Raw genomic sequence first — 25,750 nt, forward strand, 5'->3', positions numbered from 1 at the left:
GGAGTTAGGAACCACTGAGAGCTGTGCGTATTGCTCACATTCTTAAAGTGCTGCAAAACCCAGAGTCCCCACAGAGAGAGGCAACATGTTTGCCACAGAGAGGGGGAGAGGAGAGGTGAGTGCATGCTCGTGGAGCAGACTTCTTTCCATTTAACGGCGGATGACAGCATCACTTATTTTCACAGACAGCTATTTAACAGTCAACATAAGGAAGCATCATGAGTAAGGAGCAGCAGACGAGGCATAAATTACACAGCTAACCAAAGAATATGGTTCTTACTCCACTTTCAAGCGGGCCAGATGCCTTCAGACGCTGTTGACTGTTAGTCGGCGTAGAGAAACCCTTTCAAGCCCAGCTAACTGAAGTCACAATGTGTGTTTCATTGGCTCGGCTGCACGGGGATCTTCCCGGCTGAGAGCAGGATCTACGCGCAGCTGAAAATACGGTGGGAATGAGTCAGTTCCTTGGAGTTTGTGTGGGAGGCAAAGACAGAACTGTGGGTGGCTTCAAAGTGTTAAACAGCCTTTCATATTCAGGCCCAGCTTCTCAGAGGAATAAGGAAACGGAGCTATTCACCCTGTCTGGATTTAGTTCCATGCCTTGGGTCAGCCTTGAGAAAATTGCTGTCCGGTAGCCGCAGCCACTTCCCAGGCATGCAGGTTCATTTACTCCTGCGCCGGTTCAGCCTTAGATGTGGACACAGTTGGACCCTCACCCAGAGCAAGATGGTGCCTGGCTCTCCTGGTATCTTCAGACTGCCTCCAAGCAAGGCAGGAGCTCATGTAAGCTCCATCTTTCCTTCCTGCATCGTACCCCTGTTCCCTGAGCTGTCTGGGCTAACCCTGCTACCCACTCCCTGCGGTATGGGAGAGCTGTTTGGAGCTTTCCAGCTCTGCCTCAGCCTGGAGTTTGCCTGCCCCGCTGTCTATCATCGCTCCTCTGGGGCCAACAGCACAGGGATCCACTCCTGAGAGATGGGTGAAGAGGGATGCCACGGGTTAAATTACCTGGCACATTGGAAATTCAGGCTCCATCCAGTTACCTCCTGCCAACTGTTTGCAATTCAGCCCCAATCTCCTATAGTCTGGTCAGCTCTAAAGAGGATTTATTGCTTTTACTGGATCAGGCTCACCCTTCCATTTAAGTGGATTAATGCGGGTTAGATCCAACTTAGCCCCACACAGCGTTAGCCAAGTCAACATAAAGTTCTCTACTACTGGCAATGTTGTTGTTTTTTCCTTGTCCTGATGAATTTTTAATAGTCTTTACGTGCAAAAGCAGCTTTGCAAAATCTTAGGCTCCTGCTTTCCAACTTAGATGATTTGGCATGTGAAGAATGCAATGAATATTTAAACCTGCAGTTTGGCACAGCTCACACAGCGTGGCTAGGAACCCAGCCCCGGCCTTTCAGAGACTGGCCAGGAACCATGCAAAACCCCAGCGTGGAGAAACAGCACAGAGAGCTTGTGAGGATACATCAATCTTCAGCACTCAACCAAAGTCACCCTGAGCTCACCATTCCTTAGACTCTTTTTTAAATTAACCTCAGGATTCATATGGAGGAGCTGCACGCGGGTGGAGCTGTGGGTTATTTGATAGATGACTCAGATCACTCTGCTGGTTGTATTTTATTAATGTGAGAGTAGATGATGAAGGCTGTTATTTACCACTGGGACCAGGGTCCCCATCCCAGTAGACAGTATGCAACCATGTGGTAACAGCCTCCGTCTGGAAGCTCTTACAGCCAAGCCAGACTAGACAAAAGGGTCAAAAAGGAAGGGACCCCTCTCGTGCCCTCATTGTACAGATGGGCAAAGCGAAGGCTCACACATGCACTCAGGCAGCCACCAATTAACAGTTTACTGTAAGCCCTTTGTACATGCTGAGCCCACAGCAAAATGAAGGCACACTCACTTAGCTTTATTGGCTGTAAAAGAGCACCCGGTTTGGGAGCCATCACAAGAAAACCTCCATCATCCGCTTGAACACACAAGGATAGATGCTGGAATTCAGCCACGACAACATGGCTTTCGTCCTTTACATGAACAGGGGCTCCCTCTGACATTTCCAGGGCCCCTTTTTTTAAGAGCTTTTATGCTAGCTTTGGCTCACATGAGCCCAAACAATGCAGTGAGGCGTGCAGCTGAAGCTTCCCAAGTCAGCAGTGACATTTCCATAAGCTGGACTCTGCTCTGCAAAGGGGAGCATGGGAACAGTCTTCAGTTGGGCAACTCAAGCAGTACCAGCCTGCAGCCAGAGGGAACACATCCCAGATGTTTGCTTCTGAAATCAGTGACCCCCCGAGCCACGGGTTTGGTGTAGATATTAACAGAGAAAGATGGGCATTTCTTCAGAAATCACTGTTGCCTTTGGTCTCAGTGTGGCTTTTTGGAAATCCGAAGTCTAAGCACTGGCAATTCTGTGCTATTTAATTTGTGAAGCCGATCAGAGCTTTGGTAGCCAGTGGCTATCTTAACACGCAGTCATATTTATTTGGCTCTACATGCTATGTCATTAGCTGAGTGTGTTAACTTATTAAGTTTGGCCTACATACAGTCAGTGGGACCGTTCCCTTTGGGTTGTTATTATTAGCAAGACTCAGACATTTTAAGCCGTTTGGAGCCCAGGAATCTCATCATGCAAATAAAAGCCATAGGTAATCTCTTGTAAACACTGCCGTTCCAACTACAATAATTTAATTTCATAGATGGAAAGATAGTTGTACTGATGCGCCTGAGTGTGAGGAAAACAGAAGGTGAAAGCAGACTTCAAGCTGGCAACAAAAAAGAAGCAGATCATCCACCTACAGCACTGCAGACAGTTGACGCTCTCAGCTGAATCAACAAATAGTGAAGCGGACCCTTTAGCTGCTAGAGCCAGACCGAAAAAAACCAGGGCATTACTTGACACATTTCTTTGCCCTGAATGGGAAAACATGTCACTTCCCTCACAGATAGCACTGGTATATGTTAAAACAAGTATTCTACAAGCGATGAAAACAACAAGGCTTGGTTTCCAAAGGATGTGTCTGAGCATGACTGGCTGTTTAAAAGAGATATGGTGTAAAAGCAAAGCTGCTCTTGTGGAGTGGATCTCCAGTGCCCAGTCAGGCATGACTGCCAGCTGAGGGCTCATCCACAGGTAGGGCATTCTCAGCAAGTCTTTTCCCACACTGTTTTCCTGGTGTCTAATCAGGGATGAGCTCACACTTTGCTTTGCCTCAGTGACAGTACTAACAGCTCTTCTTTTTGCCCAGCTGCCTACTTTTATGAAGCCCATAGGAAATTAATTTCTTCAGGACTTCAGTTTGCTTTTCACCAGCCGTGAGGTTCAAGAACCAATACGGGAGTAGGACAAGCAGAAGATTAACTGTGCGAATACAAATCCTTCAGAGTGCAAGCCAAAGTTGAATTTGCTTGTGCCTTCTTACACCGAGCTGTGTTTAAACTCAATGAGGCACAGAGCCTCAGGACCCACGTTGTAAAAAACCTTAGTGACTATTTTCAGCTGTCTACAGCCTGGCTTAGAGAGGCTGATCATGTGCATCGTGTTAGACCCGGCTAAGCAATCAAATCAGAAGGGTTAAGGTAGGATCTGAACACCAACTGATGAGCCGCTGCATCAGATCCGCCTTTGGCGATGTGGCTGAGCTCCTGCCTAGGCCTTGTTTCACCCAGAGCAACTCTCCCACTTGTGTTCCTTGTGGCTGAGACTGAAAAGGTGACCTTTGAATAGATTGTGATGGCAACTCATGCTGAGGAGGTGTCTTGTATTTCTTCACTGGAGACGGGAAAATGCATAGAAGAGCTTTGCACAAAACTTGGACAAACACAAGAGGCATTTTGGTTCTGCTCTCTGCTCTTACAAAGACATCTGCCAATAGTCTGCTGACTCTGCGTGTTGGAGGCAGCTAAATGTTACTGAAGCTAGTGGGAAATCTGTCATTGACCTCAGCAGATACAGTATTTTACACCTAGCCATCTAGGAAATCCAACGTGTTTCAGAAAAAAAGTGAAGACATTCAGCACCTCTTGGAACAAAGGCATCTTACTCAGGAGATAAATACAGAGTTTACACCTTCAGCATGGATACCCAATTTATCCTAGCTTATATTTACAGCTACTGCATGGCCACATTTAAATTACCTGACAACAGCAGTCTAACAAATCAAGAAAATTATGTATTTGCTTCCTTTCCACTATCCGCATTATACCCTCAAATCTATTCTTTGTCTTTGACACACGGGAGGCTTCAGAGAAGCCAAACAACAATAAGAACACAATATCATCTCAACAATAATAAAAAGAAAATAATAACCTAAAGGATCCATAAAAGGGGATTAGAAACACTTGCCAAGAGGAGGTTTTGGAGGAGACATCATCATCTGCAACATAGCTGCTTACAAAGGGCCGCAGCTCCCAAACATCATCACATTTTTTGGGCTATCTGTACAAAAAACAGGCTGGGAAAAAACCTCAAACTACCAATCTGGCACTACAGGAATCTCCAGAGCAAACAGTAGAAGGGTTGCTATCGTATTTCAGAGAAATCAAATGCATCTCAAATAAAAATTTGTTAGGCTTAATGAATCAACTCACATCGCTGTTGCATTCAATCGGATTTTTTTCCCCCAAGAAGGCACATAAACTTCCCTGTTTGAGGGGATAAATCAATGACAAACTGTCTGCTGCTGGGAAGAAATTTCCCCTACTAGCAGATGATTTCAATACAGAGTTTCTTGTATTCTCTGCCTTTGAAGTGTCTGGTACAGGCTGTGGTTAGAGACAGGATATCAGCCTTACGAACCCCAAAGACATTTTCTTGTAGCTCAAAGTTCAGATGGTCACAAACAGCAGTTGTTCTGGTTAGAAAAAAGCATCACGCATTTGCTGCAAGTTCAAAAGCTCTCTGCTCAGCACCTGGATTTTCTGCTCTTCATGCCACATCTTTACAACCACTTCCTTCAGGAACTGGCCATAAAACGAGCTCTGATGGTGACAGCTCTTAAAATGTTATGTATGCGAGTGGATTCTGAAAACACAGCCGTTCCAGGGACGCTTCTTTGTTACAGGACCTTTTTCTCTTGTATGGTATTACATAGGCACCCTTTCAGCCTTTTAATCTTTGGAAATTCAACTTAGTATCGGAAAGAACCGCTGCCAGCTTGAAACCCAGTAAGCTGTCAAAAATGAATGAAACGTGGCTGAGGAAACGTCTCTGCCAATTAGTTATTTTTAAAGTCAGAACTGCTTGCTCCTTCTAGATATATGCTTTATTATTTTCCAGGCAAGTTTGCAAAGGTCAAAGTGACAGAAATGACTTGGCCGTCAGCCATAGGAAAAAAGGTTACAAGCTGAGGTTAGAACGAGTGATGCTGGGGTCCTCCTGCTGTCAGGAGGCAATGGAAATGGCACTCCTCAGGATGGGATGAACAGACTGCTGGAGGCACAACTTTCCTCTGTCTCTACACAGATATCCAAGGAATTCTAAATGAAATGCCTTCTCAGCCAGGCTGGTGGTTGAAGCAGGGCAAGGCCCCCACTACCCACACGTCCCATGTCCTGGCTGCCAGCAGGATGCTCTTGCTCCTCACTCACCCACTTGTGACCGTGCAGCATGGCTTCTGTTTCAAACACAGCCCTTTCAAGACAGATTCGGAGAGCTGGCACACAGTGCAGGATAATAAATCTCTTTTTATGGGCTGAAGCTGACATTATTGCGTCTAGTGTCTTCCTGATGGGGATGAAGGAGGAAGAAAGACTGCTGAAAGTTTGCCTTAGGGAGTCACCAGGCAACAGGGCACTTTGGGTGCCAGGCCCTGAGGTGCTGCCAGTTAAACCCTGCAAATCCCAGGAGACAAATCCTGGCTCCCCTTAAATGTAAAGTAGGTGGGGTTTTTTTTGTGTGTATTTTATTTTTGCCACTGACTTAAGCAGAGCCAGGATTTTACACCAGGCACCTGGAGAATGGAAACTGCTGGCACCCAAAAGGCTGCTCCTCTCCAGTCTTCTCCTACTTGATTCCAAATGGATTCCAAGCCTGGGGAAGAACAACTGCAGTACTGCAGATGTGTTGTGTGCTGCAGCTTTCAAATTGAAGAGACTCGATGTTTTTTGCAACCTCCCCTGCACATCACAGCCCTGCAGAGCTCAGTGCAAAGGCAGGAGTAAGTGTGAGGACTTTGCTCACGCTGAGGACTTCGTTCCCAGGCGCGTGGTGCTTTTGGCCCCAGGTGGCAGCACAGCTGTTTCAGCTCTATTGCAGACACTGTATCTAAACGGTACGGCTGGCACCCTTGCAAAGGGGCACTTGTCTCGCCAAACGGGCTGCCCCAACCCCTCCATGTCGCTCTCCCACTCACCAAAAGGCACACAGATGACTCGCAGCCCGGTCACCGGCCCCAGAGCAGCAGATCTGCTGACCGTTCAGCTCACAGCTCTCAAATCACAGCACAGCAGACACTCCTCTGAGCTCCATCCTGCAGCTATTCCTGTTTCTGCTTTGGAAGTCTTCCCATGTCTGTGGCTGGCTCAACCACTTAATGGGGTCCTGGGGTTTTTCCCAAGATGAGGACGCTCACTGAAGGCTATTCACTAAGCGAACAGAGAAATCCTGCAGTGATACCCAATACTTGGGGCCAGTGCACTGAAAACCCCATTCATTGTTGCCAAGCCACCAGGGGCAGCCACACAGCTGCAGTTTTACCTGCTTATTTGTTTATTTAATGAGTAACTGTCACTTTTTAGCTCGGTAATGTCAGATTTCTGCTCCAAAAGGATACGCACACACTCACACGCGTGTATACATTTCCTGCTTGGCAGGCTGAGCCACAGCACGGGTCTGAATGCCTCTCTCAGAAGCACAGAGCACCACACAGACACAAACACTGCTGGGGGTACCTCAGCTCAAACATCACAGCCCTATCGATGCACCACTGTGAGCCTGGGGTATCATTTAGGAACCCTTAAAGAAAAAAAAAAAAAAAAGAAAAAAAGCTGGTCATATTTCCATTTGCATTTCATATCTGGGATGCACCACATGTCCTGCTTCTGCATTCAGTCCTAGCCTGTACCCGATCTTTTTTAGCTACTCAGAGTTTTCTGAAGCAAATTTATTGGCATTTGAATTTCGCAGTGCTGAGACTGACGAACAAAAACAGCAGAGTGTTTCTTCTTCTGGCTGCGCACGTAAAAATGCTCTCTGTTTTAAGTTTTGGCCAGAACGCCTGCAAAATGTGGTTGGAAGTTATACTTTCTAACCTGGCTTTTATCATCACTCTCAGGAAGCTGTAAAGAGTAAGCACTTTTAAAGTGAAATCACTTGAGTTCAGTAGTTCTGGAACCTGGCTTTTAAGGTTGGAAATGGCCCTCAAGGGCACGAGGACATTAATGCTTCAAATTTTAAAAGTGTCTGAGCTTTTAGTTTCTGAATCAAGTCAGAGCCTACGTAAACTGAGCACAGGAAACCTCAGATGCAGAGATAAAGTACATTTGGGAAACTATCAAACTAGACAGTTGAAGATCAAAGCTCTCACAGTTTGCTGTATCGTGTTCTCTGGCCCTGTTGTCTTTTCATGAAATTGAAATTTCACATCAGTATCAGCACCACACTTAGACAAAGGAATTGAGAGTGTGAAAAAAAATCAGAAAAATGCTTATTTCAGGTGGAAAGCCTGATGCTAGCCTTGTCATTTCCCTTAAAGCAGGTGCTGGCCAATTCTGCAGCTTATCACAACATAACCTTAGATACGTGGAAAAAGAAATGTCAGTTCATATTACACTCTCTAATTAAGAATTCTATGCAAGCATTAAGCTTAATGCTGTGTATGACTTGATAATTTGTTAGCTATCCCTGCATTTGCATTGATTCTAGCTTCTCTGTACAGCAATATGAGCTCTTAACATCAGTGACTCCCTGTGTCACTATGAGATGCATTATGTCCCTGATAGATGAATTAAATATTGTCTGTATGACTTTCTCTGTTCTGCACCATCTCAAAGTACACGTCAGCGTATGGAGAGGGAACTGCACATACACAGAACCATACAACAGTGTAGGTTGGAGGGGACCTCAAAGGTCACTGAGCTCCAACCCCTGCCACAGGCAGCTCTGCCAACCACTAGATGAGGCTGCCAGAGTCCCATCCAACTGGCCTTGAACGATAGGGTGCATCACAGCTCTCAGAAGCCTTCCTCTCCTCACAGCTCACTGCTGCGAGATCCTGTCTCACACGACATTAAGCAGCAGGCTTGAAATCTCACAGTAGACAAACTGAAGTCTGTCAGCCCTTCCTAAATGAATTTACAAGTGGGGAATGGGAGAATGAGATGAATGGCATGGGATGGTTGTGCACGAGTGCAGGGAAGCAACTGAAAATATTTGTGGAGATCTAAGCACACCAGCCCAAAAATACACACATACTTTCCACTATTTAAATATCTTGTCTCTGGGTGGAAGCCAAGCATTTTTCTATTTATTTCCACTTATACCACCGAGATACAAAAGAATTTAATCCCTTCATTCAGTATGTTAAGAAAACAGCAGAAGGCTGAGCATCCTGGAAAAGGACAAGGTGTTAGGAGGATGCTAACTCATCGAGCATCCAGTGCTGAAGGAACGAAAGCATTTCCGGTTGCTGCAAGCTCTCTCTCAAGGGAGATGTGAAAAGGCTGCATTTGGTCCTTGTAAGAAGCCAAGTTCCGCCTGTGATAAGCATTAGGAACGCATGCAGCGATACCTCTTGTTTCCAGCCTTCCTGACAGCTACTTCCAATTTGCATTTCTAAGCGGAATTAGCAGAGGAAGGAGATTTACACATTCCATGCTGGTGGGGACCGTTTGGCTTGAGCTCCTTGCAGAGAGGCTCCTGTAGAAGCCCAAACCTCCAGTTAACCTTCAGTCAGAGGGCCAGAGTAACAGGAGAGCTGACCCTTAGCTGAAGACCGTGGACTTGTGCTAAGGGCAGTCTGGCTTCAGGCCACCAGCTCCCCACGTGCCATTATACAAGTCATTCAAACTCTTGGTCTTTACCCATCTTCACAGGGGTTGAATCCGTTTGTCTGACTTACATCATTGCTGTCTGAGCAGAAAAGATTAAGCAAATCTTTTTTACTGATTGACCAGTGAGCCCATCTCATGCAAAAACTGTGCTTCTGAGATCAAGGCAAGGCAGCTATAGTCACTCTTAAGAAACACTTATCAGTGCTATCGTTGTGTCTTGCAGGAAAACAGCTGTCGCAGCTGGAGAGACCAGAGCTGGTTATGCTCATAGCTACCCTGTTCCCCATGTAATTCCTCCACCCCTCCTCATCAACTTGCTGCTCGTGGCTAATGCCAAGCTGGTCCTCCTTCCTGATCTGAGACTGCTTTTATGAGGCAAGGCTTGTCACAGTTACTTACAGACACTGACAGCACAGCCAAGAAAACCCGTGCCTCTCTCTGATTTCAAAGACTACAAGGACAGAAATTCACACTACTGTAATAATGCCAGTCTGATACCAAGGATGCCTCTGGAGGACAAATGCACAGAGAGGAACTGGGTCTGTACAGCTCCTGACACTAGCAAGAGAGAAAGGAGAGAGAGGTGTGGTCTGATTAGGGTAAAGGAAGCAACACATTTGGTATCAAGTCAGTGTGAAGTTGATTTGCTCTGAAATGCCAAACCACCTTTGGCAATGCCTAGAACTCAGCCTAGGAGAGAGATTATTGTCAAAATGTAATTTGTAGCTAAATGGATTTCTCTCAGACCCATGAAATATTCACATTTGTTTCACATGATTACAAACTTGCAGGACTGCAGCCTCCCCACATGCCACCTCATTGGCTGCCTCCAATAGGCTGTTGGCCTTCCCTAGCACCTTGTATCTTGCCAAAACTCGTATTTTCCAGCAATCTCAGGGTCCAAACATACTGTTTTCTGGTTCAGCTTAGAAATCCCTAGACCTCTTTGACACACAGACAAAAAGAAAAGACATTGCAGGCTGCAAGCAGATACAGGGACTATTCAGGCCTTCTGCAGGACTAGCTGAATGTGAAATGACAGAGGACAGAGCTGTAATACTATAACGTTATGGAAAGTACAGCAATAGAAGCAGGGTGGCACAACCCTAGGCTGCAGCAAACAAGAACCAGCCCAAACACAGTAGCTGCAGACACAGAGGAATAAAACCAGCTTACCTTTAGAAGGTCTCCAATAGGCAGGATCTCCAGAGAGACCCTCACCTCCATTGCCAACCCTTAATGAGGTCTGGGAAGGGGTGGATCTTGGCTCCACTCCTGGTCACTCAGATACATTGCAAACACCTGAGCTCCCCTGGGAGGCCCTGCCTTCCCACCAGGTGATCAATCAGTCAGGCCATGATTCAGCATTTTTGCTACAGGAGCTGAAGGCTTCCTGCCCTAATTTGTCAAGATAGCATAATGAACTGCAAGAGCAGGCTGTCAGGGTCACTTTGCCAGCCATTTATTTGCAGGCAGAGCTAATGCCAAGTCAGGCTGCAGGATTCTGTGTGCTGTGGAGGCCTCCCTAAGCCAAACAAGAGGCCCGTGCTACATGTTTCTCCACAGGGCTGCAAGGTTTAGGTGCATGGCTAAACTTTGCTTTGTAAAAAAAAAAAAGCAAATATAAATATCCTAACTTGTATCATGAACAGGTTGCCCAAGTAGGTTGTGGATGCCCCATCCCTGGAGGCATTCAAGGCCAGGCTGGTTGGTGACCCTGCACACAGCAGGGGGTTGAAACTAAATGATCATTACGGCCCTTTTCAACCCAGGCCATTCTATGATTCTGGGACCATATATCTACAGAAATACATAAATATAAAGCAGAAGCGGACTCGGAATCTCAGCAAAGCTGTGACGGATTCAACCATAAGGCGACTTATGTGACTGGAAAGCCACAGGCAGGGCTGGAGATCCCACTGGAAACAGCTGCAATAAAACCAGGTATATACTCACTGTTTTTCCCCGGTTTCTGAGTCGATCAGCTGCAGCTTGGTGTCCTCTGGGCTGTGTAACTGAGTGACTCCTCTTCCATCCTTCAGTGTCGATGCCCCCTAAGGCAGGTGGAGCTGCCTGGGATGCCTATAGAGCCTCCTGCCAGCCCACACCAAGCAGCTCCAGCATTAAGCCTCTGTGTGGCGGGCTGGGATACGAGATATGCTTCTCGGTTCCTCCAGGGCTCCCCAGAAATGTTCAGACTGTTTTGCAAACACATGTGAGAGCCAACGTGGCCACGCAGCCCCCTCCCTCACCCTGGGGCGAGGTGTGAGGAGAAAGGACTGAAAGTCCTGTGCTGTCACAGCCCAGCCCTTCATGCCTGCTGGGTAGGCTGACCCACAGGCTGCCCTCCCAGCATCACAGAGAACACCTGAAAAACACCCCCACACCGAAGGCATCGTTTTGATATGATGTATTTATATTTACATGGTACATTTTAAAGCAATAGCTACACGGATCATACATATTAGAAACAATAAAAAAAGAAGTTAAGAACTAAAATGTACATCATACACTTGTATATATATTTTTTACACAGAGGTAAAAAGGCTTATAAAAATCAATACAACAGGGTTTTAACTTTTAGTATATAGATACAATAATGATGAGGCTTCAGGCACTTTAATTTGTTAATGTGAGCGATAGCTTGAAAAAAAAAAACATTTTTCATGACAGAAAACAAATTTGGTTAATGTTTCGTTACCACAGATACAAAAATAAAATCTGAATAATTTCTCTCGAATGATTGATGTCAGTATTGCAAAGCTGACTGGGAGAACGCTACACACTGTTCAGCAGCAGTGTGGAAAGTAAGGAGGAATATTTACAAAAAACACCCATTTCTATCATTGTGCCCTTACACCACTGCCTTCACAAACCCAAGAACGCACGCAGCAAAAATCTACAAGTATTACAAAAACCCAACAGGAAAAGAGGGAGGAAGAAGGAGGGAGGAAAAACTGGAAAAAAAAAAAATAATAAGGGAGGGTTTTTTTTTTTAATGATTATTTTTTATTTTTATTTTCAGACATACGGAAAGGCTTGGAGTATGTCTACTTTATTTAAATAAATAGGGGCACTTCAAGACCGGACAAAAAACTGTAAGATCTTTTTTGTAGTGTTGTGCTTTGTAGAGAGAAGATCTTACAGATGTTTGTTTACATGAAACAACTCGGAGAACAGAAATAAAAGGAAAAGGTTGTTCCATAAAATTGTTTTCGAGGCTGGCTTGATGTTTACTAGACACCATTGAGAGATTTGTCAACTGCTATTAGGCACAAAATATTTATATTTCATTCAGCAAACCCAGACGCATCACCGAGTGTGTAACACTCCATCCCTTTTGCATTATCATTCTTTTTCTTTTCCAACCAAAAGATCCCCAGCAACTGCTACAAATTAAGCCTACCGAACTCTATAGTGTATAAGCACGTTGCATACTTTGTTCATGGTTTACTAAAAAGCTGTGATTAACTCTCAGAGGAACCGTTGGGACATTCCACCAAGACAAAATGGCAAGCGTTCCTTTTACATTTATTTGGCAAAAAAAAAAAAAGAAAAAAAGAAACAAAATCCTCTCTTTTAAGACTGATGTCAATGTGCAATAGAGGGAGGGAAAGGACATGCGCTCACTGGCAATTTACTGCAGAAAGAAATTATGGCAGGAACAGCAGTGCCAGCTTTGACAAGCCAATCCCTAGCTGCCTCAAAGTATTCAGATTGTACTATGCTAGTTAGAGCTCACTGCGCTAAATCATTTTTTTTTTTTAATAAAAATTATTTGGCTATTCCTGTAATATATTAGAAAAATACTCTTTTTTTTTCCAGCTAATTACAAGCCTTGTACACAAGACAACATGACATTTAAAAAAAATTAAAGTAATTTTATCCCGCTGTATGCACCTTATGCATCCACTTGATAAATCTGGGTGGTGAACTAGGGAGGGGAAAGTGAGGGAGACGCTTCGGTCTGGCTCCTGCAAAGACTCCTGTGATTAATCCTATACAAAGAATTACATAAATGCTGGTTGCATATGCATTACATTGGACATCTGTAAGCATCCGGAGAATCAGAACCGTAGGTCAGGAAATGAAAGTGGTGGTTAACATCCTGGCTTTTGATTTTCAATACCTGTTTAGACTGCTAAACGTAGTTTCTACCGTGAACACACGTGTTCTGGTGCTCACATATTATACAGGAAAAAATAAGCAAACACTATTTTCCATATAATCCACCACTTAATGCAGCATTTCCCCAGAATTGCCATGGATTACAATAGTGCTTTTGACATTGCATTGTTAATAATTCTTTGCATAACAACAATTTTCCTCATCTGGAACTGTAGTGTTTTATACTCAAATCATTACATGGCTGTCTAAAGAAAAAGTTCCCTTCTTTTGGGCAGAACTCTGAAAACAGAGTTTTATTTTTCCAAAGTTATTTAGGGAAAAAAGAAAACACTAAAATGTAAAGTTTCCCTTTCAAGTAGTGGTCTGAAATGATTACAGGTAAGGAGAACTACCAGATTCTCAATGGTTATGTGACTATGGTAACTGAGCTTCGCTTTCTGTTCGTAGAGCTTGAAGAACAGAGAAATAATTTAAGATGTTTGCTGAAGGAAATGACGATGGACTCTAGAAGAGAAACTGCAGCTTACATGGCTATTTTGGCTTTGGAAAACAGAACAAAAAAACAAAACAAAAGAAAACCAGTGACAGAAATACTGTGTTGTGGTACAAGTTTGTTACTAGCACACCTTCCATACACACAATAACTTGACAGCAAGTTAAAATATCTTCCAAGTGAGATCTCGTTCACTACGCCACCCCGCTTAGAGAAATGCCAAAACTTGCTGGCACACCGATGGTACCGCGCGAGCAGAGGCAAGACGGACACAACCTGGAGATGTTCTACAATCCACCACCATTTAAAGCAGTTCTTAAACTCGTTTTAACTGAAAAAATAATATAAACATGTACAAGACAGTCTGTTTGATTACAGATTAATAATACAAAAGTCTATGCTGTACGTTAGTTAGTTAGAACACTTGATGAGCAAATCAATGCAGTGTGAGCCCCAGACGATCGAACGTAAAATGATCCAAACTGGTGGTTTCTGGATGCTGCTGGGCACAGTGGCTGCATCAAAATAAGTGATCTCAATGCTCCAAAACCAATGTGTTCCCCGAACTACAGGAAAAACATAACACACCGAACTCATTTGTAGTCATCCAGCAGCTTTGTGTTTTCCACCACAGCACCTGCACATGACCCCACAGTGGTAACAAGCCCGAAGCGGCAAGTAACAGCACATACATGGAGCAATGAAAGACAAGGCGATAAGGGCCATCCACCGGAGGCAAAACATTTCATCACTGGTGTCACACGAACAAGGATCTGTAAAGTCTCCTTCCGGATCGGACATACAGTGATAGAGCATAGTGTCTGCACACCACATACAGCTCACTCGATGGATGCAAGTCTTGATGCGGTCAGGAGCATCCTGGCATTGACCCCGTTTGTTCTCCTCATGATTGAACATGTCCCTGCAGTACACGCACCGTGACCTCTCACCATCCTCCTTCCGTCTGGGCTTGAATTTGACAGGTTGAGTCTTTATCACAGCACCCTTGATATCTTCACCCAGGTCAAAGTCTGAGTTGTCTACGTAAGGATAAGTGTACTCGTGTTTTGAGGACTCGCTTTTGGCAAAACGTACGTAGGAGTCCACGTCATCAGGATCGAAGTTCTTTCCTCGTGCTGGAGCATGGCGATAGTCCTCATATCCAGTCATCCAAATCTTCTCCCGAGGATTGATGCGTACTATTTCCTCATCGTCATCTGGAAAGTTGACGTGCCGGTAGGATCGTGGTACTGACTGTAGAAGCAGGGACGGAGATAAAGAGGGAGAAAAGATTAATAAGCTGTTTGCACGAAGAATCACAGAATTATGGAGTGGCTTGGTTGGAAGGGACCTTAAAGGTCACCTAGTTCCAACCCGCCGGCTGAGGGCAGGGCTGCCCCTCACTAGCTCAGTCTGCTCAAGGCCCCATCCGACCTGGCCTTGAACACCTCCAGGGATCTGGGGGCATCCACAGCCTCTCTGGGCAATGTGTCAGCACCTCACCACCCTCTGACAAAGAGATCTTCCCCTAATTTAAATCTCCCTTTTGTTTAAAACGATTCCCCCTTGTCCTATCACTATCAGACCATGTAAAAAGTAATTCTTCCTCCTGACTATAAGCTCCTTGTAAGTTCTGAAAAGACCTAACATTTTAAAGTCAGTGTAAACATGTATTTATTTTAATAATTAAATGCCACTTAAAACTAAAGCCGGCAGAGGAGGAGAAAGGAGTGAGGATTTTCTGAGTGTTTTTGGTGGAGGGGAGCCATACGCTATGTGGATTTATCTAACTATGACTGAGACAGCCCCTTGTGTCCCAACAGCGAGTAGTGCCTTACTTGTTCTAGATGGTAGTGGTCAGAGCTGTAATGGTCATGAAGGTGCCCACGAGTGCAAATTCTTCGATTTTCGCAGGATGCTGGAGATGCCAGAGTTCGCACAGGCTGTTCCCTTTTCTGAGAGGAGTTGGAGGAGCTATCTGTTGCATTCTGTAAGAAATGGAAAGGGGAAAAAGCTTGTAATATGTCCAACTGTTACAGCACGCAGCCTTAAAAGAGATGTTTTGCTACTCACTGACTTTGCACACACCTGCGATATTGGCAACACCTGACGGCAGGCAGCTTTCACAGGTTTCACATAAAACTCTTGAAAGAAGCAGGTTTGTTGCCAGGCCATAAAACACGTTGCCACACACATGGAAAAATTAAGTATACCATAGCCCACCAGTGACATATTCACCAACACCACTCATATGCAGTTGGCACATTATTTGTTGTACTAGGCACTGTGTGGTGGTGAATGTTCACACTGGAAGCTACCTCTGAAGCACATATTTAGACTCCTTCAAATGATGCTGTCATTTACGTCCTGACGTGCACTCAGGACTGCAGAAATCCTGGTTTTTTTTTAAGCCTTCCAGAGTCAAAAAACTTCTTTCAGCATTCTTCTCCAAACGGTGAATTCCAGTTCATTGCAGGCAACTTAAATACTCAGCTTTCCTGTAAAAGTTTTTAGGGCTTTTCTTCTCCTTTTGTTGCTAATCTTTAATGTACAATGAACATTACCTGTATTTTTATACATTGCTACCTCACTTTCTTTAGGTTAGTTAATTGCACTGCTCCACAGCAATGATTATGAAAGGGTAAAACACTGTGTAGTAACGTGGTGTTGGCAATTTCTGCAGCTTCTTAACACGTTTATTTCTCTTCCTGCAGAAATGCACAGCAGGATAACCCAGTCTTAGCCATCCCCTCTTCACAGCCCTTTCTTCCCATCAACATCTGCCTCTGACATGCATCAAGACAAATGGTGTACAAAACAGGAGGCATTATTTTTGGATGCAACCTTTGTATTTTCCTTACGATATCCAGACGTTCAGGCCCATGAATTCCTTTCATTGATGGTTAGGCTTTTTCACATTACCACAAATATCAAAGGACAGCTGTTGAATGAACATCCCCTTGATGGCTCCTTTTGCCCATGGGTACAACTGACAGAAAAGCTGTGACATGACATGTTCCAAAAATACTGGTGCCACAAACAAAGAAAAATCTCCAACTCCCTTCAACTAACAACCCATGCTGCAGCTAAGGCAAGCCCAACGGAGAGGTTTCCATTTGCCACAACATTAGGTGGAGACACAAACTCAACAGGGGAAGGTGGTTGTATCAACAATGGCAGAAGACTGGTTTTTCCTGAAAAACTTTCTCTCTTGGTCAAGAATGCACTCTCTAAATATTATTTTTCAATGAATCGTACTAAACACGTCTCTTAATCCAAGAAGACAAGAACAGCCACTGTGGCTATTTGTTTATTCTCAAAACAACGCTTTGCAAGACGCTGCCCAAACGTGAACACACCTTAAAGCATTACAACACAAAATATTAGTCGACCCACTTTGACTCGTATAGCACTGAACTGCCACCTTGTTTTGTTGAAAGCAAATACACAGATCTGTTTGCAGTGTGGTGTGAAGTCAGACTGTGTTATCTGAGAAGTAAAACAAGCAGGATGAGTTTTGAACGGCTGACCCACCCTTTGTGAACCTACTTTTAATCCATGTGAGATTGTTGCGGTTTTTTTTCCCCCCCAGTTATTTTACAATCAAGTATTTAGAATCAGAACAAGCCTTAAGTTATACTAATAACACTAATAACACCTATAAAGTGCAACTGCACTGGTGTTCAGTTTTTTTCTTCTAATGGTTTCATCATCCCAGTCCTCATCTCTGACTAGATGCAGGCACTTCACACCTGGGGTTTAAGCTAAGTTTTGTGCCTGTAACTTCAAGCCCTACTATATCTAGCACTTTCTGGGGACACCTGAAGACAAAATTAGCAGCTTCTACAGGCAAGTTCTTCAAAATAATATCAAGCTTCCAGGCTATTTTGAAAACCTTTGAAGAGTTAGGATTTAGTAACAAGAGCCCTCTCCTACAAGTACTTTTCTGCAGCACTGCATGTGGTGCAGACCTGGATGCAGAGCTTCAATTTCAGCTTCTTAGAACAGAAAGCCAAATACCTGTATTGCAGGCAGTTTTGTCCTGTAGCACGCTCTCAAAGTTAAACTTTGACTGTCATGAGCCGAAAAGGAAGAAGGATTTAGCATGGTGCTGTGCCAGCAGGACCCTTCACCTTCAGTGGAAATGCAGATGAGCCCTGCTGGGACAAGCCTTCGTGGGTATGCTCCAACTACATTGTGGGTGCTCATGGTGAACACAAAGAAGCCTGGGAAACTCACTCATCTGGAGTAGGTGGCATACATTGGCCTGCAACCCTCTTGCTCTGCTAGATGGAAAGAAGTCCCGAACTGGATGTAACTGCTGGATAATCTTAGAGGGACAGCTGGGGGCTATAACCAGCCAACACAAAGTGGCTGTTTGCTGAATGCACACATGGCTCCACGAGGAAAGCCATATTTCTGCAAGAGGCAACTGGAAGAAAGGCTGGAGCAATTTTTATCGTGCTGGATATCTTATCTACCCTTTGCTCCACGCCTTCACCTCCTTCAGAGCCAGCAGGGCAACTGAGCCTCTCCTTCACATGTGTCAACATGGCTACAAAACCTGTTTGCAGCATACCAAAGAGGCTTGCGGCTCAGGCCTCTGCTTTAACCATATTAAAAATTGCTTCATTTCCACATTCAGTGTCCTCAGACTTGAGGGGCAATGTGCCAATGCAAACACTTGCTCTGAGCACCAATCAAGGTAGAAAGTAAGATATCCAAGTCTAGTTCTCTGCTCACTCTTTCATAAAAAAGTCTGCGCTGCCTCCAGGTTGACAAGGCTGAAGGCAACTGGTTGCAGGATTGCAGCATGATGATAAAACCTTCTCATGACAGTGAAGTTATTCAGAGGAGTAAAAATGAAAGCTGACCCTGAAAACTTGCTTAAGAACCTTATGATGCTAGAGGATCAGATGTTAAACAACAACAACACACTCTAATTACCACTAATACGCAATCTGATGGGAACATCTTGATCTGCCATGTACAATGATGTACTCTAAAATAACTATTGCTGCTGAGAAAAGAGGTCTTAGGGTTAAAACAAGCAGCTCTATGACAGAGAGCTCATCAGCAGATTGAAAAAAAAATACAAGTGCCAGCACTGAAATCTTCGTAAGGGTATTTCCACCATGGCAAAGCTCCCATGGCAATCAACAGGACAATCAGAGGTTTCTGAATACGGGCTAACTAGTGAGGTTGGCTCTCTCCACCTTGGAAAAGAGATAATGGAAGGAAATGTGAAGACAGGAAGGAATAAGTCTATAGAATCATGACTCCCATGTAGAAGGGGAGTAGGAAGTGATTATTATTCTTGTATCCTTTGGAAGAGAACACAAGGCACTTGGAACGTGCTCAGATAAGGTTCAAAAGAAGCAAGGACTTGAGATAAATCCCACAATGTGGTTCAAGAAGCCATACAGAAGCTCTCAGAAGAAAGTAACTGACCAACAATCAAAGGTATGATGCTCAAGCCCCAAAAGCTGTGGTGCTCAACCACGTTACTACTATGGTTACTACTCAACTGCAACTGAATCTGAACTTGGTGACTGTTAAAAGTCAGACTCAACCTCAAGGAAAAGAACTTCACCCGTGATGGAAGCAGAAAACAATTCCTGTGCCATACAACACGACTGTGTTGGCTAGCATTTTCTGCTACCACCACAGCAGTGAAAATTTTGGGGAAGATGACAAAAGGGAAGACATCAGAGGTTTACTGCAGGTCACCCAAATATAACACACTTGCTTACAGGAATAAATCTAAAAAGCGCACAGTCTCTAGAGTCAGGCTATTTCACTGGTGGAAAAGCATGTCCAAACCATTGGTTTCTAAGACAAACACTGTCTTCCTCTAAGGCCTGCTGAAACCAATCTGGCTCCACTGTTTTTTGAGAGAGAGAAAAAAAACTATTGAAAACATGCCCAGTAGTCACAGAAGAGGAATGAACCCAAACCTAAAGCAGTTGGAACAGCGAGTCCACAAAGAAACGCCGTTTCAACATGCCCTCGATGCTCAATTAGCGAATTCTGTGCGGCACATACTGCAGTTTTGTGATTGCTATGGCGGCTGCGAAGTCTTGTGGTTTAGCTGCTCGGATAACAAAATCATTAATCATGGCCATAATAGTAATTTTATAAAACCCACACTACACATTTCCTTCTGCAAGTGAGCTGAATGTATCTGAGCGAGCACACGTACCGCATGTGTGATACGGCTGCTTTGAGAAAAAAACACTGCATTTCTACATGCAAATGGTTGTACTGTAATCATTAAAACGAAAGAAAAAAGTGTCCCTGGCCCCTGTTTCCCTCTCACAATTTAAGAAGTGACTCATTCAATTTAAAAAACCTAGTCATTAGTGCAGAAGATTATGTTAATAATTTACTGCAGTTTACTTCTCATTTAAATGGATTTGTTACACAAGAACAGCCGGCTAATCAGGTGCCTAAGTAATATTCTGAGATAAGTATCGATCATAAAAAATGATGAGAAATAAGAAGCTGCTTCCCCCTTTCCCAGCCACTGATCTGGATGAAAAGATCACCTTTCCTCCAAGGGCTTCACGGAACAGTTTTGTTCATACAGTGCAATATCCAGGGTGACCAGGAAAAAGAGCGGTTCATCTCCAAATTATGAAGCAGCTCATCAGAAATCAGTTGCCTGAGGGAATTTATGGGAGCTGCTGCTTGCAGCTTCCACAAATGCTCTCAGCCAGCTACGGCAAGTTTGCTGTTAAGAATAATTGCTGGTCAAACAAGATGGTTTGTTCTTTCTGTAGGATTTTTACAGCTACATGAGATGGAGAAGGTGATGGGGAATAGAAGCATCACAATGTTGAACATGTCATTTTGCAAGCAATGGCTCTGATCTGTGCCAGCCTGGCCTTTCTGAAGCATGAGCTGTCTGTGAGCTAACCTGTTCTCTATTGCACACGCTGCTCTGCAGCAGGTCTGCTGGCTGAATCATCCCCACCTGAAGGGTTCTCAATGCAGCCCACGTGGAAACACAGAATGTGGTGGGTCTCATCTTCACCAAGGCAGGCACTTCAGCAGCATAACCTCCCCACAGCTGCTCCTGCTTTCATTGTGAGAAGCCTGTGCATGCTAAAGGGGAGCCACTTGCTGTCTCACATCATCCCCAGGGAAAGAAGCCCCACTTGGTCACCAAATCACAGCTTGAAGATGAGCCTGAAAACAGGGAAGCATCCTGCTGTTTGCCTGCTCTGCCCACATACAACTGCTCGGGAGCCCCAGCACAGCCCTCCTCATTCACTGGAAAAAGGGAAAACACAGCTGCACTATCACTACGGAAAGGAAAAATGATAAAAGTCCATGGGGTGGTAAAGAGAGCCAATGCTACAGACCTGTGCTTGAAGCCTGAGGCTTATCTGCAGAGCCTCCGCTGTTTATGAACTTTGCGAAGAGGAAGTCTGAGAGCTATTTTGGACACACAGTAAAGAAACTTCCACCTTTCCAAGGAGATTAAGATAAAATATGGTCTCTCAGAACTCCCTCAGCCTAATCTTGCAAGACCAATTCTTTCCTCTCACTTCTAGCTTTCATTCGTAAGCCTGAAGAGACACAGCACTTCTGAGCGTCACACAGAGGGGAAGATCAAAACTCTCAGCTCCCATCTCAATGCCTACTGCTCTCTATTCAAGAGTTAGAAAAAGATTTCATGTTTTCCATTCACTGGATGTGCCCTGTGTATTTAGGGCAGACGCTCTACTACTACCTTTATTTTTTTTTTAATTTTTTTTTTAACTTTCATGCTTATGGCGCTCGGTGCCAGAAACATCCCGGTGGCTGTGCTGCCTTAAGTCAGCAAAACTTGGAGGAGTATTTACAAGGACTCTGTGCACGAGATCATCTCTGTTAAGCTTGTGCTAAAGCCGCTCTTGGCATCGCCGGTCAGCTCGGCATGCTCCACAGATGTGGCTTAGCAGCTCGCTGCAAGGCTTGAAGTGAACCCATGAGAATCAGACAAGGCTAAAACGATACATCAAGCAATCAGATGTGCTGTGGGGGAAACCTCGGAGAGATTTCTGCATTTAGCTGCTCGCCAGTGATACGAGGCACCCGACACAGCTCTGCAAAGGCGGGCATTTGAAAGCCTGCGGAAGCTCGGGGAAGACTGCAGCCACGCAGCATCCACAGGACATTTCCTTCCTGTATGAAATCTCTCCCTTACTCCACCACTGGGCTGATGTACCTTGTCATGTCTTTGCATCGGGTACTCTGCAGGGAAAAGCAGAACGTGACAAGAGAAAAGCTCAGATCAAGGCAGCCCTGTCTCACAGCAGGGCGCGGACCTGGACAGAGCAGATCACTGCCTTGGTACATTACTGTGCAGGTCCCAGTTCCTCCCTGGAGTTTTCTGTTTTTGACATGCTTGCTCTCAGCATGGCTGCCATTAATTAGGGAAGCGCTGGCTCCCCATTTTCAGGTGCTAAGAGGGAACTTAGCACACTCAGCACTGCCAAAAAGGTTTTCACTCAGAAGACTGATGTGGATGTTAGGAAATAAAGGAATGAAGCTCGGCTGGCAGGTGTTGAGCAACGCACACAGAGGATGGCAAGAGCCTATGCAGCTCTAGGGGCAGCCAGGAACAGATGGCTCCACATAACTCAGCACTGAGTTCCAGCTCCTCCGTGCAGAAACTCCCAGGCAGGGGGAAAATAAGGCTGGGGAATGGGGAGATGCTGACGAAAATGAGATTAGCTGCAAGAACTGGAGCCTCCAGTCCATCATTCACATCTTTGCTATGTACAGATGAAACGCTGCAACCTCCAAGTTCATAGGCACACTGCTCCTGTATAACACACTCGGATGCAAACAGAGAGGAAAAACAGTTGAGTGCAGACTTCCCACAGCAGACTGATATGATATTTTAAGAAGTCAGTTAGGGGTCATTTATTCACACAGTTCTGAGCATCCACGTTATTTTAGCTGGAATCCATCACTAAAATAGAACCCAACAGCTGATGCAAACTTTAAAAACACCCTCTTCACATGCACCGTAAAAATGTCAGGCTCTGCTTAAAAATGCAGTGGCACTTACTGACTTCTGCCTTCCCTCTCTTCTTGCAGTCAGAACCAGAGACAGATGAACTGCCTGCTGTAATCACTTCTGATTTAATTTTCATAAAATATTTACAAGACACAGGGAAAGCAGACCCTTGGCAGAACACATTAGGCAGGTGAGGGGAGGGAACACAGCTATTTAGATGCAGTTGTTTATAATGCATCTCTGCGCTGGGCAGAGCTCCACAATGACCTCCCAGGGCTTTTGCATTCTCAGTTAAAACCAGCACAAGCCTGGGGGTGCGGGCAGCATCCTGCTGCAGGATTTTGGTCAACTGCAGGATTTTCTTTGATATTTATTTAAAAGGGGCAGACTGTTGCTTTAAAGGAACAATCATTCTTGGAGCCTCATGTAAGAGCACATTGCATCGTTTAGCTTTCCCAAACTCCTCCTTCCTCTCTGCAAGCTATCCAAGAACATGAAGTAAAGAAATAAATAAATAAAATCAGAGGACAAAACGAAATTATGGTTAGACTTAGCAAAACTTGGGTGCATGCTCCAAGTGGCCTGAACTCTCCACACCAATTTGTTTTTTTCTCTTTATTTTTTGCCCATACCCATTACACGAAACGGTGGGATTCCAACCCAATCTGCCTGTGTTCAAAACACAGTGTGTGGAAATCACAGCCCCTCTCCCAGAAAGTGGTGCTGAGATCCCCATCAGCCCCACTCAGCCACCAGTACAAAAGTGTTTGGAGAAGTAAAGTGTGGGGACTGCCACCAGGTGCTCAGGGGGAGTTGTGTGGCTGTTTTACACCAGCTGCTTTGCAGAGCATCACACATCCAGTGGCAGTGCAGGATTGACATGAGCATGGTACCGGAGAAGAAGAAGTAGTTGCATAAGAAGCCAAGAGCTTCTCTGGCCCTTCAGGAGTGAAACCACTGGAAAATGATCAATTTTTTTTTGTGGGAAAACAGTTCTGGGGTCACTTCCCTGTGCTGGCAAACAGGAGGGGCCTCACATTGCTCTGCCAGCTTTGCAGCAGCCAGCTGGAGCTGCATTCCTGGCAGTGGTTTTGGTATGATGCTCAAGTTTTGGGGAACCAAATGTGATTCCTTTGGGCTTCTTGCTTCAAATTGAGTCCCTCACCTATGCTCCCCTACACAGTGCTGAAGAAACGCCTGGGGAACCAAAGCTGAACAAAAAGCAAGGCCAAAATCAGAGGCCACAGACTCATTTCGTAAAGTGCTGCAAAATCTTCCCTTTAAGTGTCTGCTTCACCCTGAAAACGGCAGAGCACCAAAGGGAAACACAAGTGACCCAGATGTGGTGCAGGTTGGGCTGTTTGTGTGCTCCTGTGCCCAAAGGTCAAACCTCACCACACTCGCTGCCCTTCTGGATGGCACAGCAGCCTGCACACTTCTCCTTCACTTCTTGGGAGAATTAGAAGGGAACGTGCTCATAAACAGCTTCACACTTCAACTCATCACATAGCTGCAGTATATTACCACGCCAAGCCAAATTATTTTTTTGGAAGACAAACACTCAGCTAGCTGAATGCAAGTGCAAAGTAGTGCTGCAATACGCTCAGAGCAAGAACTCATTAGCTACAAACTACAGCTGGCAGAGCACTGCTCCATTCACCTTCAGACAACAAATCCTACAGGCAGGTTGCTGATACCCTTCCTGTCCAGAAGCCTCCAAGGACTGTATGTTACAAGGAAACAGGCTTTTGGAAGCTGGGAGATCACTTAAATGAAGGCAAGGCTGGTTATGTACAACACAAGAATTAAAGTGAGGATAATACTGAAAGAACTGGCACGCTTAACTATGCCACCCCATCATCATTAAGCATGGGGAAAAGAAGAAAAAGTGCTAAAAACAGAAAGAAACAAAAATCTCCTCTGCATCACTGGAGCAAGGGAAAAGGAGCAAATTGAACACAAGGATCCCCAGCCAGTGCACAAACTGTAACACAAGTTCTGGCAGGATGCAGCTATAAGGAAACTTCCATTGTAGCAGAAGATCAGATTTCAGTTTCCTGCAGGATCGCAGGATATATCCCAATCCCATGCAGAACCAACTGTGTTTGTATATGGGAATGGGATGGAGCCAGAAAACACACCATAAAAACAGAACTTAGAACAAAGATTGCAACAAGAGGAGTCGCTTACCCTCAGCAAAGCAGTTTGACACTTCCACATCACCACTCTAATTAGCTACACAGAGAACTACAGGACAGCAAGGCTCAAGGGAGCGCGACACAGATATTATCTGCTTAATAATCTGCTGCTGAACAACAGATGCTGTTTGCCAGTCTTCACACACACACCCCAAATAGCAGGGGCTGTGAGCAGGCCATAATTCACTGAAGGGACTGCTTCCTCCAGCCAGAACTGCTGGAGCAACAGGTCACCTTGCAAGGGACCTGGGAGCCTGCAGACTGTGGGGGAAAGCAACCAGCATGATACGGGTTGAGAAAAAGAGGAGAGAAAGAAAAAAAAAAGGAGAGAAAAAAGGAGAAAATTGTTTTAAAGACTCAGTGCATTTGAGAATTGCATGAATGAACTGCGTATTTCTGGTCTCAGAATGCTTTACCCCTTAGAGATTGACATGAGAGCAAGAAGTAATGCAATAAATACAATAAGGCAATGCAGAAATTGAGAAGTCCTGTCTCCCTTCTTTCAAAGGAAGCAAAGCTTCAAACCTATCCACTGCTTATCTCTCCCATCAGCTCACCTAAGCTCCTCATTCACATACTGTGAACCTGCAAGATATGTAAGAATAAACAGATTTTATGTACAGTGTATCTTGACAACTTCTGTGAGGTAGGCAACCATCACTCCTGTGGCTTTGAATGACTTAGGAAAACAGCAGCTGCCCTTCCAGGTGACATCTCTGTCTCAGGGACAATTGTATCCAATCACTGTAGTAAGCAGAACTTGCTTTATTTGTATAATAATTAGAAATAAGTGGGTTAATTTCCAGTATCACTTAAAAGAAACTGGAGAATCTGAAGGGGGAAGCACACCGCTATAAAGTCCTGCCAACCAGAGAAAAACGTCCCACTTGATTCTCCCTACTGAAAACCTCTTTGAAT

The 25,750-nt window shown here is 44.7% G+C and overlaps 1 protein-coding gene and 1 long non-coding RNA gene across 3 annotated transcripts in view; both read right to left on the bottom strand.

The window, feature by feature from the left end:
• The window catches only part of LOC122155984, a 27,867-nt gene extending 17,606 nt beyond the window's left edge, over window positions 1–10,261 (bottom strand). Inside the window, exon 1 of the long non-coding RNA XR_006167350.1 lies at window positions 10,177–10,261. This is a non-coding gene — a long non-coding RNA (uncharacterized LOC122155984). The remainder of the gene's footprint in view (window positions 1–10,176) is intronic.
• A 1,134-nt stretch (window positions 10,262–11,395) lies between these two features.
• SPRED2 (sprouty related EVH1 domain containing 2) overlaps window positions 11,396–25,750 on the bottom strand; it is a 50,956-nt gene continuing 36,601 nt past the window's right edge. For both annotated transcript variants that reach the window (XM_042815587.1, XM_042815596.1), the window contains exons 5-6: window positions 15,460–15,609; window positions 11,396–14,875 (exon numbers count right to left, since the gene is read on the bottom strand). In XM_042815587.1, the coding sequence (XP_042671521.1) occupies window positions 14,225–14,875; window positions 15,460–15,609 (801 nt within the window). In that variant the 3' untranslated portion in view covers window positions 11,396–14,224. The remainder of the gene's footprint in view (window positions 14,876–15,459; window positions 15,610–25,750) is intronic.

This window comes from Centrocercus urophasianus, unplaced genomic scaffold (genome assembly GCF_019232065.1).
Source record: "Centrocercus urophasianus isolate 14NV4802_14NV808 unplaced genomic scaffold, USGS_Curo_1.0 seq_10, whole genome shotgun sequence".
Classification (NCBI taxonomy): domain Eukaryota; kingdom Metazoa; phylum Chordata; class Aves; order Galliformes; family Phasianidae; genus Centrocercus; species Centrocercus urophasianus.